The 16,690-nt window shown below is 37.3% G+C and overlaps 1 protein-coding gene across 1 annotated transcript in view; it reads right to left on the reverse strand.

Moving 5' to 3' along the window:
* LOC134538903 (testin) overlaps positions 1-16,690 on the reverse strand; it is a 54,720-nt gene that overhangs the window by 33,283 nt on the left and 4,747 nt on the right. Inside the window, exons 3-5 of the mRNA XM_063380513.1 lie at positions 13,465-13,577; positions 10,323-10,435; positions 1,690-1,844 (exon numbers count right to left, since the gene is read on the reverse strand). Coding sequence (XP_063236583.1) covers positions 1,690-1,844; positions 10,323-10,435; positions 13,465-13,577 — 381 coding nt within the window. The remainder of the gene's footprint in view (positions 1-1,689; positions 1,845-10,322; positions 10,436-13,464; positions 13,578-16,690) is intronic.

A 16,690-nucleotide genomic window follows, 5' to 3' on the forward strand; every position in this document is an offset into this window, starting at 1 on the left:
GACCTAACTTAAATTAAACGACTCGTGGCCTCTGGCGTCGACCATAGCTTCCGCCCGAAAGCTTGAATTCCTACATCACGAACGAACTAACAACTCGTGACCACAGGTGAGACGCATAGCCTCCGCCTGAGTGAGCCTGAATTCCTACATCACGAACGAACTAACAACTCGTGACCACAGGTGAGACGCATAGCCTCCGCCTGAGTGAGCCTGAATTCCTACATCACGAACGAACTAACAACTCGTGACCACAGGTGAGACGCATAGCCTCCGCCTGAGTGAGCCCCGAGTCACCAATCACTTGCGCTTAAATTCGCGCGCCCTGCCGCGCCTAGCATAACAAAAGCTCGTTATTGAAGTCAAATTTACTAAACAACTAACTAGAACATCTGGGAAGACTACCCCCCCTCTACCCCGATGTGCAGGCCACACCGCGCGGCTTGTTACGACAGCGCGCCCCAGTAACTGCGGCCCGTGGCTGCGCCAGCGCGCGGCCAAACAAACAAACAAAATTCTGCAAGCCCGCAGCGCGCCGCGCCGGCCCCGTGCCCCAATTACATGGTCACGCCACTTGCGCTGACGAGTGAACAGAGCAGCCAGCCCAGAGTCCCGTCAGTAAAGTCCCTAAATTTGATTTCAACAACCCTGCAAAATTTCAACCCGCGACAATATATATAAATAATTGTGTGTGTGGAGGACCAGTAACTAAAGTGTTATCATACAATTAAGTGCTATATTCAAATCTCTCTTAGACTATAAAATCTTATGTTCTTTAGGAATAAATTGTATTAAATATAACATCTTAGTATTTAAAATTTCTTGCCTAATGTAAAATTTAAGTTAAGATAAAGAGATGTAGTAAACAGTCGTAGATGTGTTTTAAAGAGCCACTCTTAAATATTAATAAAAAAATAAAAAAATTAAAAAAAGGTAGTAGTAAAGTGCAGATGAGCAAGTGCAAGAGGAACATCTGTAAAAAATGAGAAAATGTATTTATCTCAACAATAAAATGGTAAAACCTCGCAAATCAACCATGACACTGCACATGAGTGCGTTTGAGTGCTAAGTTGCTGCTGCGTAGAAGTTTCAACACTCGAACAGCTGCAGCTGCTACGGCAATCAGAGACTGTCGCTGAGACTTCACGGTCTACATCTACACTGAAGTCTTGCTTCACGTAAGGCCACAGGAGTGATCTATAGGTACGCTAACAACTAGTAACGTGTGTTACTGACTGCTGCCGGTTGAGGTTCGTCCACTCCAGCTAACACACTGCATGATTACAGAGCAATAGTCCCATTAAAGAGGAGCAGTCTATAGTACCACCCAAACAATACTGCAACTCTAGTGCACATCGATAATGCATTAATTGGTGCCCATGCAGACATTTAAACAGAAAAAGAAATCTTTCCTTAAAAACCTGTATCATACAATGTATATCTTTGAAATGCATTTGTGTGGTCTATATATTTGAGAAATAAGAAGTTAACAGTTTGTTTATTGTTAGCTATCAGACAAAACAATTAGGAAAAGTTTGAAAACAGATTTTTTTGAACATGTGAATGAAGTGACTGTGTATCACAGGAAGCTACCTAAGTTGTGTCAAGTCTTGTATACTGTGTACAGTTCTGCAAGTGCTAGCACACACGTCAGTGCGACAAGGCAGCTAGGACTCGTCGCTCGGAACTCACCCCTCCACCTCCTCAGCAGACAGGTTGTGGCATCTGCCGGCATCCAGGTCATGTAGTGGCATTTGTTTCTCCAGCTGCTGGCGGCGGTACACAGCCCCGTCGCTGCCCGAGATGGGCAGCTTGCCAGCGGGGATGTGGTGCATGTACTCCGTCGCCTGCAGACCCACGCACACTGGGCTCAGCACTTACCATGACTACGCTACCCGGGCACTTGTGCATGGAGAGATGCCACGCAGCACTGAGGCAGAGAACTTCTTGTTTGTGGCCCCTAGTCAGCAGTGTGCACTGGTCTTCAATGGTTTCACACTTTTCAAATAACATTATTTTTAATGTAATGGCAACATATTATGTTTGAACCGTAAGTCCGTTATATTTTTTTAAGTGTTATTAGTTTTCAACCTTTATTGTAAGCTATGAAACTTACAGTTTATTAAGTTCGCAAACAAATTTAACGTTGGTAACTTGCTAAGGAATATGTTATATGTTTTAAATTTGGTTTTACACGTTTGCTATCAAGAAATAAAAGTAGTTTATGTCTACGTAAAGGAAGGGTTTAGACTTATTTCTACACCGTAAATAGTTCTTATAAGGGCCGCTACAGGTGGGGAAGTGAGGGGTAGTGGTGACCGAGTGTCGGCAACATGCCTTTAAGAGTTGTCTGCATAGGATGACTGACTGCAGCATGAAGGTGGCATGTGAAATGTAAGTTGGCTACATACTTTGTTCACATTTTGATTGTGGTAAAATTTCTCTTTTGGCCACGCCCATATAAATTAATTTCCTGATAAGTTTATTTAAGGAGACGTGGCTTACATAAGCTCTTATTTTGGATCTTCATGCAACTGTGATGTTAGTGCTTATTTGCATGTGGATGCAACAATAGTTCTGCAAATTTTTGCGAGCTGGCAATTTTAGATGGCTTGATTTATGTTGATTTCACTTGTTGCCTTTTCAAACGTGCAAATTGGTACGATTTTGCCTGGTAAACTAAACATGTGGTCCAACCACTTGAGCTAAGCCCTTAGTTCATTTTTTTGGGCTTGGGTGTGCTGTTAAATTTGCATAGGCATGATAGTTTTACTTTGCTTTCCATCGCTATGCGGTCGTGCGCTTGTTTTCTCTGTGGGTTGTACGTATGCAACTGCCCTTACAGCTCTAGGAGAATTCTCACTGTCTTTAAAGGCGGTCCAGTCCACTCGTAACATTTGTGAATGTCTGACAATCCATGTCACTTGAACTGTAAGCATATGGGAAACAGATGGATTGATAAGAGTTTTTAAGCATAAGAATATTAACGCCAGAGAAGTTTCTCTAAGCTAAAGTTCATGTTTCCTTGTTTAGTTGCTGGAGCACTTGTACTTTATTCTACGTAGTTTTGCTAGAGCAAACTTTTCTACAATGCTTGTCTGTTTTATGAGCTTACTAGCTAAACCCGGCCACGCTTTGCTGTGGCACAGTTTAATATTAATTCATTGTTTAATTTAATATTTTACTGTGCATGGCTGTGGAATGTAATAGAAGAAATAAAAATGTGTTTAGCTTAAATATTTTTATTGTAAAGCTAATGGAAGGACTACATTCCTTGTTTTCCCATTTTTTGCATAAACATATAGATCAGATGGTTTACCGACTCTGGAGCACCCGACATATAACTGTCCATGAGAGAAGCATTCATTTTCTAAATTCAAACCGCACACTTGCAAAGATTGTCCTTGTGCTTTATTGATGGTCATAGCGAACGCAAGGCGTATTGGAAATTGAAGTCGTTTGAACTCGAACGCCATATCTGTCGGAATAAGTGGCATTCGTGGAAGTAATACGTCTTCACCTTTATGAAGTCCAATCAAAATTGTTGCTTCAATAAGATTATCCATTAATTTTTTAACTACTAATCGTGTACCATTACATAATTTAGGCTGACAGATATTTCGAAGCAATATAATTGGCACACCAATTTTCAAATTCAAAATATGTGGTGGTAATCCTGGAACATCGAGTGAATTGAGAAATTCCGTTGGAAAGTTCACTGCTTCATTTTGGTGCACTACTGAATCAATAGATTTGTATGTCATTGTTTCACCTTCGATTCTGTTTATAATACTATTGTTCATATCGTGTACGTCAACATTTTTAGCCGCTAGAATGGCTCTTTCGCTCAACCATGCATGATTTTTGAATTTTGTTTCGATGTTTTGGAATACCTTGTCTACTAATTCCTCTTTTGAATCTACGATGTCGCATAAATCAGATGATAAGCTGATTTTTCCTGTTTCTGGATTTGTAGGTACAGTGCCGTTACCAACTTCAATTAATTGTCTTGAAAATATGACTGCTGTTGGATCGTTCTGAAGTTTAACTCGCATATTCGTGGTTAAATGCATTTTTTTTACTGTGCTCCAAAAATTTGAATATTTTTTTAATTTAAACGTATTTTTATCAATAGAGTCGAAAGAATATACTTTCAAATTAAATAAAGTTTTTTATTCTTTCTTGAAATATATATATATATATACATATATACATATTTGTGTAAATTATAGTCGTCAAGGCACAATGGTCGAGTAGCCTGATGTGCTTGAACTTCGACAATATGGTACAGCATCGTCGAGCGTGGTCACAACTAAGTTGGGTGACCATGATATTTAGTTATAGAAACTTTTTTTTCCGACTTTTCCGGTGGATTTTCCCAAACTTTTATTTCATATAAACACTCTTCTGTTAAGATGCAATGTTCTGTAAAAATTTCAATCCAAACCATCGTATACTTTCCGAGTTTTGCGGCCAAATACATACGGAAGCTAAATTTTTATATATATAGATTATGTTGTAATTAGAAGCTGTATTCAGTCAGAAACATAGTAACATTCTAATCATCAGACATGTCATTCATGTTCTGAGACTCCTATACTTCAGACCACGTAGATTGGCTAGCATTAACATCTTTAACTACGCTGTTCGTTGTGTGAGCTTTAGATGTTGTTGGCTTGCAGCTGTGCTTAAGTCATGTGTATTTGACATCAAAACCATACAGTAATCACATTTATAATGTGTTCACATATTGTGTATTTCCATTTTAATAGTATAATTTATTGTATCAGCATTTACAGTCTACCTGCATGCACTATATATATATTTATACATATTTTATGTGAACATAATATGATCTTAACATGTTACATTCAATGTTTTCACTCGTTGCCTGTAATTCTGTGATGTTGAGATGGGATTATAATGAAAACCAGCACCAATTTTTCTTGTCTGATATTACTACTCATACAGCTGTTTTAGTACATTTACAGTTATAAAAATATTCAGAATTTATGAATGAAATATGGCAAATGTACCTATACCAATATATTTAAAACAATAGACGAAATCAAATATTATGTTATAAATATAATAATAGTTAGTAAAAAAAGATAAAAATTTATAAGTTTCCTTTTATTTGATAGAATATTGTAGAAACCAAACTTTAATAATATCCTACGGAAGCCAAAAATTTTAATTTGTATCAAAATATCAAATAGTTGTGATGTATTTTAGAATGACTTTTAAAAAAAATTATTCTGTAAAAAAAATTAATAACAAATAAAATATATATTTTTGGTGTTTATACTTATACTTTCAAACAACTTTAGAGGCAACAGATGGAGAAAAGATATGAATTTGGTAAAGATCTAGTAATGATGTGGGGTATGCGTATGACAGTGTGTTTGGCAATCTATAGAACAAGCTGGGATTAAAGAACATTTAATAATCAGAGTGAGGAGTATGAGTAAAGGAAACAGAATCAGTATTAGAACTGGAAAAAGGTGTGAAAGGTAAATTACCCAACCCTCACTTTCATAATATAAAATGTTTATAATCTGTGAAAAATTTTTGTGTTCTGTATAATATATTAATTTATTTTGTTAAATTTTTTCAGTGATGTGTAGACTGACATATGCATGGAAAATCCACAAAAGCAAAATTGAAAACAGTTGATGGTTGAGCGCTCTATTGTATCAACCGATCAACCTTTATAAACGCACATGCAATCACACAATAGAGTGCAATACATATAAGGTACACTTGTCAACTGCATACATTCAAGTGCTGCAAACACCATCAGTAAACACATTTATGCATGCAATATCATACAGAGAAGCAAATGTGACGAAGGTTACATCAAATACTGGACTCTACAAAATAATTGAATGCTTGTACAGTAATGAGCTAATGTGCCCATTGAATAGTTTAAAAATTCCACAGGTGTAAAAACAATTAATGAAAAAAACTAAAATAAGTACCATGATTTATATTTGAAATACTGTAAGTTTGTATTCTTGTATCTCCTTGGGAGTAAATTTAATTCTGTAGCTCACCTAATAAATTGAATTAGATTAAACATAACTAGTTTTTACGTACATAACTTTAGCCAACAGCCGGTCTGCATGTGGGAGATTTATAGTACGAAATGCTAATGTGATACACAATGTTTCTAACGTGTCGTTAAGTTCCTGATTCTGTAATAAATAAACAACACTCAGTAATTCCGTAAATGCACACCTAATAATAAGTAATGATTATGAAAGATCCGTAATACTTGGTACTAACACATTTTTATCTTTCTTTTCTGGCTTGCTAACCAATTTCATGTTTATGGAATCCATTCAATCATAACACTTTCACTGCAGGGATGTCAACCTCACTTGTGCCACTGCTCATTTTTATTGTTTGTATGCCTGTTCACTCTGCTGCAGCCCAAAACATGCACTACACAACTACACAATGTGATGCACTCGTTGCCTGGACTGCATGAATAATTCAATGAAGAAAAATTTAGTTTGAATAGTACACTTATACTATGCTCATGCTTTCCCTGGCAGCTTGTAAAATATTTTTTGCGTTGTCTTAGTACAAATGTTGGCAGATTTATATAGCCTACATTTCAATAGAAGCATGGCAAGTTACAAAACAAACCTTTGTGAGGTGCCAAGTTTGACATCCATGTGTTTACTGCCTAAATAATTATATAATATTAAAGCAGAGTTTATGTACAGAGCAATTATCATATTTTTAAAAATCCCCAAACAGAACAAAATTACTTACATTGTGCATAGCTTTCCCTGCAGGCATGGAAAATGGATACATAAGTTATGAAAGGAAAAGTTGATTCTTATAATATAATGCAAAAAAGACAATTTGTTGCACAAGTATAATCATCACTACAAAAAAGCATCATAATTCATAATATTTCTTTATTTATTTGTATGAAAAATAATATTTAAAAAAATTATTAATTAATCCAACATAAACAACATTTTTTGTACTGTTAACATGCAAACATTTAGACATTATAAATATCACAAAATGAATACCTTTGTGATAAAAAATCATAATAAACATTACCAAGAAATTATTTATTTTGTAATGATAAACCATAAATTATTATATTCAAAACACTGTGACAACTCCACAAAAAATGAAATCTTAATGAAAGGAAACACAAAATAATGCAAGTGTAGAAATTTATTCTGATTACTTTAATATTAATTGATGTGTTTCAACAGAAAGATAGAGCAGAACAAAAATGTTGGTACTTGTTTTCTTATGTTTAATCTAAACTCAGATGCAAAAATCATTTTATCCATAATATAATAGATCACAATTTTTTTTATAACATTTCAGTAGCAGACTGTAAAAGTATTGTAGTTCTTTCCCACACAAAGTCAGTTTGCAGTTCCTGATACCCTCCACCCTTGGAGAGCCATAACCCTCACTATGCTGTAGCTTCACTACTGATTGTATGGATGAGGATAAGTAAGTGTGCACAAACATCCTTCATTCAGGTAATCTAAACTTAACAGACGGTTATTTTCCCAATTTATGCAACCCCTGTGCCACACTGAAAATACTAATCAAACACTTTAGAAAAGACTTTATGAAGAAGCACTGTACCTAAACATTTATTTTAGTGCAACAGGGGCATAACTGAAGTTAATAACCAGAAATGGAATCATTTTGCCCCCAATGCTACTGCAGTTGAGTTCCAAGTAGGTAATGGTTCAAAAACCTGTACGCTGAGACTACATGCACATGAATATTGATGGTTTGCATGACATGATAGCAATTCAAGAGTAACAGAACATGCTTGTCTAGGTCTCTCATGATTTTCCCTCCAGAAATCCCTCTATCGTTTGTAGTCATTAATCTTGATAATTTTTTTTTATTTTAAATAGTTCATCACTGTCAAATTTGATGATGTTCTAGATTATTGTTCTATATTCTATTTCTTACTAGTGTAAAATAAAATGATGGTATTGAATCAATGCTTGAAGCATAATAAGTAATGGATTTGATTAGGGCCAAGGTACGGTGTGAACCAGCATACATGGAATTAATTAGTTTTGGAAATGTATTTTATAATGTAACATGATACAGAGATCTTTAAAAATGGGTTGGTAACTACTATTTGTAAATTACTCAACTAACAATTATACATTAGAAAAAAGATTGCACTATTTAGAAATAGCTGAACTAGCATGACGTCGACCAGGGGTACGCCCCCCCCCCCTCCCGCCGAAGAGTGCGTGTGTGCGTGTGCCCGGCAAGAGGTGCTGTGTTACGGCCTCGTACCATTTACAATTTAGTCAAATTAATAAGTATGTTTTTTTTACTATTACTATCTTTTTTTTCCAGGGTAGTTGTTTTCAGATAATAATGAGGACAGAGCAGCACCATGCATGACCTTCTCAGTGGAGCAAGACTTCCCCTTTAAACATAATTAACTTTAATAATTGCAATACATAGTAATTAATCCTAAATTAACAGGTAATTTTTAAAGGATTTAAACATGTTATGTATATTAGCGTTGCTATATTAATCGTATAATGGTAAATTCACCACTTCCTGTGGCCATGACATCCTGGCCAATACGCAGCCTGTTCCGTTCACCGTCATGAGCAGGAAGCATCTCCGCACCTCGTAGACTTCAACCTGTTGCTCGTTACTGATCTGTTAACATCCGCCATCATTAAGTAGCTTTAAACTTATTCAATTCATCTTCGAGGCTTACCCTGGCAGAAGACTTTTTACCTAATTGTTTAAAGCTCCCCGGAGCAATTTAAATAGCACGGCGATCTTTGTACATTCAAGGCCAGGCCATGAAAGTGTCCTGGTCGGCATTTAAGCTGGACTACGTGCCGTTGATAATATTAACTATTTTATACGTAAAAGCTCCTCATTGTGTGATTACTCATTCTGAGTCTTGTCAATGTACGTGATGGCACCAATAAAACAGAATAGTCACCCTGACTCGTTCGTGTTCATCTCTCGACCACGAGCTTCCCAGTACAGAGACTGGGGTGTGTGGGGCACCACAAGACCCCACTGGCAGTCGTCTTCGCCGCTGAGAGCGTGCCGGTAAGTCCTGGTGTATCCGCGCAGGGGGAAACCGAGCCTAGCTCCCCATGGGCCACGTCACGGCCCACAGTCGATAGCCAGATCCAAGTGCCCATCCACGTGGTGGCGCACAAGATTATTCTGTCTTCTCAGTTCCTTATGCTTTCATAAAACTAGCACACAGAGAAACCTGTGCCAGGCTGAAGGAATATATAAGCAATCCTCCGAGCTGTGCTCTTCACAGGACTGACACAGGAAAGTTTCCATAAATCAAAGAAGGCTGCAGCAATAAGTGAGCATCTTGTGTAGCCGGGCTGCAGCGTTCGTCATGAAATGTTGCAGTTACCAGCATGGGAAATAAATAGCATCAGAAAAATATATTGTTGGCATCATGAATACCTGTCGTAGTACACACCTGAAGATTTCTTCCCTGTACATTGCTAATTCTGGGTTGTTTACAACGACTGAAGAGAGAACGTTAACTCACCACTTCTGAAGATAAGATTGCTGTGCTGTGCTGTGCATACATAAATTCTGGCTAGTCAACCCCTCCCGAACCCCAGCAGAATGCCAGCCAGTCACGTCACTGGCCAGGCGCCTGTCGGACTGACAGGTGGCGGGCTGAAAGTAACGTAACGGCAAATGAAACAAACAAGGTGGAGATTGGAGACGTGAAGCAGCAGTCAGGGCATTCTTCTCGGGTTTCAAGTGTGACAGGTGTGACAGATGTGACTGATGACAGATGTGACAGCTGAGGGGAAGGGCTGCATCAAACAGTTCCTGACACAGTAACAGGGTGGTTAAAAGCATAGAACTGCCAAATGAAGAAATGCACCAGAGCGATGACATTACAGCTTCAGAATACACAAACTAATAATTAATCTAAACTTTGCACAGGTAACTCAAAAACCTGATAATCTGGGCCCAAGAGTTTACTGAACGTCGAAAATTTTACTTCCAATGCTGCAGTTCTTAAAGGAATTTAAAATTATGTATAAAATTACGAGTCACGAGTAAACACTGCTTGTTTCAGTTTTTAGCTGCATACATTTGACAACCAACAGTAATATTAATTTTAAATAATGAAATCTAAAGTTTATGAAAACCTGAAAACCAGAAAACTGAACCTAGAGTTCGACCTGCCTCCTACCAAATGACAGTTCAGTGTTTGACCAGCAAGCCACCTTGCTCTTTAAATAACAATGGATACAGTCATCAGAATAAAGAAGAGCTGTAGGTACAGTACTCACCAAATCTTCAGATACATCCGGCGGAACCCAATCAAATATCACAGCTCCTGTGTGCACATTTGCCTTTTCAGCATTGACAAGCTTTTCTGCTCCTGGGATTTTGAACTTGAGAACTGCAAACCATAACCAATATATGTTTATATACCTTTCCCCATATGGGCATAACTTGTGCCAGAACCAGAGTCACTCAGATTAGTGTTGTCAGCCATAGCACACACAATGAGGGTACACTCACCTTTACAGTTTATGTTAAATCTCATACTAGTGTGGCAACATAGTTTAAATGCAATATTGGCTCTACTGCTAAGGTCTGTGCACATGATTTTAAAATTTGATGTTGGGTGATTGGGAGGTGGGATAATGTAAACGTTGAATTGCAGTATTCCAGTCACATGTGAAAAATGGTATTTTCGGGTTAATAGTTGGTGTAAAATAATTGTAAGTAATACCTTTAATATAAGTATGGTGACTTAAATTTGTGTTCTGCTTTAATAGTGTAGCCGATACTGTTTTCAACAAGTGATATCCCTGATCCGGTTGTCACCGCTCTTACAGTTTACGGCAGTGTTGTCGGGAGTGGGACTGACTGATTAAGGAGAAGGTGACTGTCGTCTGAGATGTCGGAGCTATTGCCAGTTCCAGTTATCAGAGACATGATCCAACAGACCTGCGAATACATACCCTCTCCGCACTCATTACAATCCTCTGACTCCTCATAGCACCAAGGGGTGAATGCCGGGCATATCCCTGCCCCAGGCATCCTCAGCTTGTCTGGATGGGAACCCGAAATGGTGAAAGGGCTGAATCTGCTGGCAACAGCAGATGCAACTGAAACCTTTCTGGGGGGTTCGACTACTGAGCCCTGGTGGAGAATCCCATAGGCCCAAGGCCAATGGAAAAGAGTCTAGTGTGCCGTGGGCGGGGCCAAGAATACCCGCACCTAAATGGCTGCAAGCCCCCCAGATTCGCCAAAGGGTGGTGGGGGAGAGACTGAGATAACTTCCGAGGTCCTCCTGCACATGTACAGTAATGGAACTTATGGTTAGCCTAGAAACACCCACGTTGGTAGTAGTGCGGATGATCCTTTATGTGAATGGATCCGGCAGAGGTTTCCTTTGCTTGGGTAGAGCTCGCACTCGGTGGTGGTGCTCGTATCGCTTGAACAAGCTTGGAGGTTCCCCACTCCTTTCTTGCAAAAAAATTTATTAATAAATTTGTATCCAAAATTTACAAATACTTCTCATAGATTCACTGCTGTTGACTTCGGTACAACGCAACTGTGCAAGCGTACTGGTCAAAACAGATGTGCCCCCATGACTATGCAAATAATGAGGGCTGAAATTTTTTTTTTAAATTTTTATATTATTAACATAAGGTTATGGTGAACACAGACGTAGCGTTATTTTTCCTATTCCGAAACATGGTATTGTTTGTGTGAAAAGCGAAAATTGCTCGCATAGTGTAAGTCATCCCAGGTATCAGCAGTAGGCTGGGGCGCATCGAAGATCACCAGACAAAAATCTGTTGTTGTCTCAACTGTTGGGGACATAAACCAGAGCAGTTGGTAGACTCAGAGTCAGATAAACACCAGACACAGGCGGCTACAAGCGATACAACAAGACTACCAGCTACGATGAACGAGCGAGTGGAAGATCTGCCCGGGCGAGTACAGATTCGTCATACTACTCGCTAGGTGAATTGCTGAACAAGTGGAAACTCATTATTGAAGAACAATGGTCGCAAGTGCGACTGCTAATGAGTCGTCGGTAGCTGAGTGAATGGGAGACTAGCGAATAAGAGACTCACTACTTCATGACGGTCTGTAAGCGAGTAGGAGACTCGCAGCTTCACGGCAGTTGCTGGTCGCAGAGCGAGTACTACAGAGACGTCGGTTGCTGAGCAAGTTGGAGATTCGTACCATCTCGAAGGTTGGAGAGCGAGTGCGAGACTAATTGCTTGCATGGAAGAAATGAGGTGAGTACTGGCAGACCGTATGTTCAAGACTAAATATTTTAAATAATCGTGTATCAGAGTTTGTATTTTGCAAACTCGTAGCTTTTCTTAGAGACAGTAAATAATAATAATATAAGAGTAACAAGAATATTAGAATTCACTATTATCTTGTGAACTGCAGAATAATAAGTATATTTCATGAATAAGCTTTTAAGGCATTTCAATTTGTGTTCTGGACTGAAGCCGAGCAAGTTACATAACTGGAGGCTCAGTATTATAATATAGATTTTGTTCAGAATTTTACATCAAGGTAAATTATTTTGTTTGTTTTCGTTAAATTTTTGTACAGCATGTGTCGGATTGCTACAGTCTGCTGGGGAAGGAAGGAGCAGTCTTCTTAAAGCGTATTCGGGACTATAGTAATTTTGTGATTGTCATAAATTGTTTTGGTATAAATAAATATGTTTAAAAGTGCAGGTGCCTTGATGGTTTTCTACCCCTGTCTATTTCCTGGTTATCATACCAACAATATATTTCTCAACTTGATTTGATTGGCTATACTAGCTGGTTTGTCAACATATGTTGTGGGTGTGATTTTGTTCCTGATGTATATCCTCAGGCAGAGATTCTTTCATTTAAATGTAAATATTAAAAAATAAATAAAATAATTAGCTAACAATTTTGAAGTTACAATTTTTAAAATTTTGTAGTAACTATGTTCAATTCTTAGCACTGTTATAATTTTGACTAAATATAAAAAATTCTTAACCTTCAGAAAATGAAGTTTATATAGCTAGTGAACTCTACATTTTACAACAGCTAATAAGTCTGGCACAGTTCATAAAAACCATGGGTCTTCATTCACCATACATCTTAAACGGAGCATGCTGCTAATACCCACACAACTACAGAACATTTAAAGCCAAGCATTTCTTATTTCTTGAAAAAGGTTAGCTTTCGTTATGTCTGTTACACGTGGTCTGTTGCAACTGGAAGTTCACAGTAAAAAAGTTTAAATAAATAATGTCGCCAACCATCAAAGGCACTGGAATCATTGAAGATTGGGAGAAGTACAAGTAAAGATAAAACTTGAAGACATTCAGACAGAAGGCACATAACGACCTTTGAAAGCTGAGCGACACCAGAGAATATAATGTTCACGAAGCAGCGAGGAGCTCTGCAGACCCACCTCCCCCGAGTTTCCTCTTCTTGGCTCCGAGCAGGATCTCAAACTGCACATAGCCATCGTCATCTTTCACATCATGGTCTTCTTTCTTGCACTTGCAGTTGCGACACAGTTTCCTGGCAAAATGAAAAGTACAGAATAAGACTAGAAATGCAAAACCACATGCAGTGCATTCACAATAATATGAGGACTTGATTAGAAATATACAAGAGACAAGCAAATGTATGCTGAAAGTGGGCAACGCTGTGGTTGACTGCCGACTGTTACAAGGTTGCCTGCGTGCCAGTCCATGTGACTCGAGAGAAGTTGCTTAGTGAAGAACACAGCCATCTGGCAGTTAGGGCTAGCAGCTAAAAGGCCAGGTTTACGAATGGCGACTCGGACAGCAGCCACCTGTGTAATTTTTTCCGGACACAGAACTTTTGTCTCTTTCGCTGTAGGTCACCAGGAACGTATTGCAAGTGCTGAAAAATAGTGGTAAAACTTTTCTGAAGTACAGCTGATTACCCACTTAAAAATCTAAGTCCACACACCGAATTGTTTGTTAGATGGTAGTGCAAATGGCCACATTACACCATATTGTACACAAGAGTCTTCAGCAAAATGCAATAACACCAAAGCAATGAAAACGTACAAATATAAGAAAAAAAATATGCAAAAAACTTTACAAAATAATTATAAAAAATGTAATTTTGATAAAAAATATTGTTTGCAAGATGCTTATGATGAAAGTCCAAGTAAAATGTGAAGCAGTGCATGAAACAAGAAGAAATGAAACGATAAAAAAAAAACCACCTACAATAGCCCAAACCCAAAAGCATTTACAATAAGCTTGATGGAATACAGAGACCACAAGAAAAGTTAACACTTAACGCTACCTCTCCGCAACTCGGTGGATGTGCAGTGTCGGTGTTCAGCACGCGGCAGGCGACGGTAACACTGCCGTGATAACAGGTGATTGGCGGAAAGCAACAGCCAGAACACCTAGCCCTCAGATTGCCTCTCACATACCATTTCTTTTTCTTGTCGTTGCTACTACTTTGTAACTTTATCATTACATCTGTCCTGCAAGTGGTGTTTTGCCAAACATTATTTGTGTCCAGTAAAATGTCATGCAAGTGATCAAAACAAGCACTTGCATCACTATTTACCATAATCTGATTGCAATTACTCAATAACTGGTGAACAAGTTTGTGATGAAAATTGAAATATAAGAGGGCTAACAGATCAATTTAAAATAATAGCTGATAAATAAAAGCTATTGCCAGGAAATAAAATAACCAATAAGGTGGTGGGCCCGAGCCTTAAATTACAACTGCAAGATGTTTCCTAAGTAAATCAGTGTTCGCCAGATGACCAAGGACTGCACGTGGGGTATGGTGACAGCTTCATAGCTTCAAGTCATTTGCCTCCAGGAGACCCAACTGACACGATTGTTTTCAACTACAATCACCTCTCCATTAGTTATTGCATTTATTTATGTTCGTTATCATGCCCACCAACAGCCTAGGGCTTCAGCGGAGGGCACGACACACACGGACAGGTACAAAACAGAAAATAAAAGACAGTACAAAAATAAAACAAAGCAAAAACGAGAACGTAAATGGTTAATTAGTAGCTGGCCACTCAACCAAAGCAGGCGAGCTCTGCCTGAGGTAAAACCACAGCAGGTACACATCCACAGTCGGCCAACACACCGAGCCAGGCACACCAGGTGCAACAGAAACAAACAATACATACACAATGGAATATAATAAAATCAAATTTATGGACAGATGAATTAGAACCTTAATAATCAACAATTATAATGATAGCAAAAAACACTAAAAGGAAAAACTCTCTTGGCAGAAAAGACAGGTAACTCCAGTCCCTATGGTTTGGCCGAGTGCATGGTCCCAACTGCCGCAAGTGTTTCAAATTACAAATATAATTATAAGCATATACAGAAGAATAATATCAAATACATATATAATGACAGGGTAATAAAATGTACAAACAAGGAACATTACAAAAAATAAAAATTCAAAATAAAGACAATATTAACACAACTAGAAAGTATTTATTGTTGACACAGAATTACATATTTGGAAATATTAAAAATTAAAAAAAATTAAAATTATATTTGTGAGTGGAGTAAGTAGAGTAATTAATTTCTAGATTTCATGATTTGTTTACTGTGATTTGAGATGAGTCTATAGAAAGGTCATTATAGTTGTGAGAAGTACAAAAAGTTGGAAGTAAATGTTTATTAAATTGAGGAATTTTTAACTCAGTATTATCAAGGAAATATGTACAATTAATTTTCAAACTAAAACTATTTTTAACAAGAGTGAATCTGGTTAATAAGGGGAATCAGATTAGTGGAGGAAAGTTCTGGTGATTCATTAGTTGGATTAATCTATTTTGAATATTTTCTCATTTATTTATATTCGCCATCTTGATGCCATTCCAGATTATTGAACAGACTAGACCCTGAAAGGGTCAACATGTTGGTTTTTGGTCACAAGAATTTAATGTATGTACACAATAAGTCTAATGGAAAATTTCTTTTTCTTTTTTTTGAACGTTTACCATTTTTTTATTTATTTCCATTATTGTAATATTTTTTTTATTTCATTCCTATGTTTTAAAGTAGGGTTGTATGTAAACTTCTTAAGGTAATTGCTAGATTAATATAGTAAACTTTAGTTTTATTATGTGTTCTCTAAATAAATTTAAAATTATTTATCGCTAATATATCACATTTGTAGTAGGTTCGTTTGTTTGCTGTAGCTTGAAAACTATACTAAAACTTTTAATTTGCTTTGATTACCTATTTAAATAATTAAACATTATGCCAATGCATTTCTTTGTAAAGATACAATAAAAACATTGAGAACAGAATAATACAAACAAATTATTATTTTCAGTGTTATAAACAGTAAATTGTTGAAGATGTAAGTCTGGATACAGGCTTTTTAGTGCTTTTTTTGTAACTGAAACAATAAATAGTTTATTACTTGAAACACCTCATAAATAATGTGTAAATAATGCTTTTATTTTTTAAGTGAGAACCAAGAACCTATTTTTATAACTGGTACAGGAATTGACCCATTACAAGAATTTAGTGTCTTTCTTAAGCAAAATTATTGTTCTTTGTAATATTGGTTGTAAATTGAGAAAGTGTAACATATTACTTTCATAATCAGTTTGCCTAAGGCAGGGGTTTAAAAAATGAACTAGTATGATT

This window comes from Bacillus rossius, chromosome 14, assembly GCF_032445375.1.
Source record: "Bacillus rossius redtenbacheri isolate Brsri chromosome 14, Brsri_v3, whole genome shotgun sequence".
NCBI lineage: Eukaryota > Metazoa > Arthropoda > Insecta > Phasmatodea > Bacillidae > Bacillus > Bacillus rossius.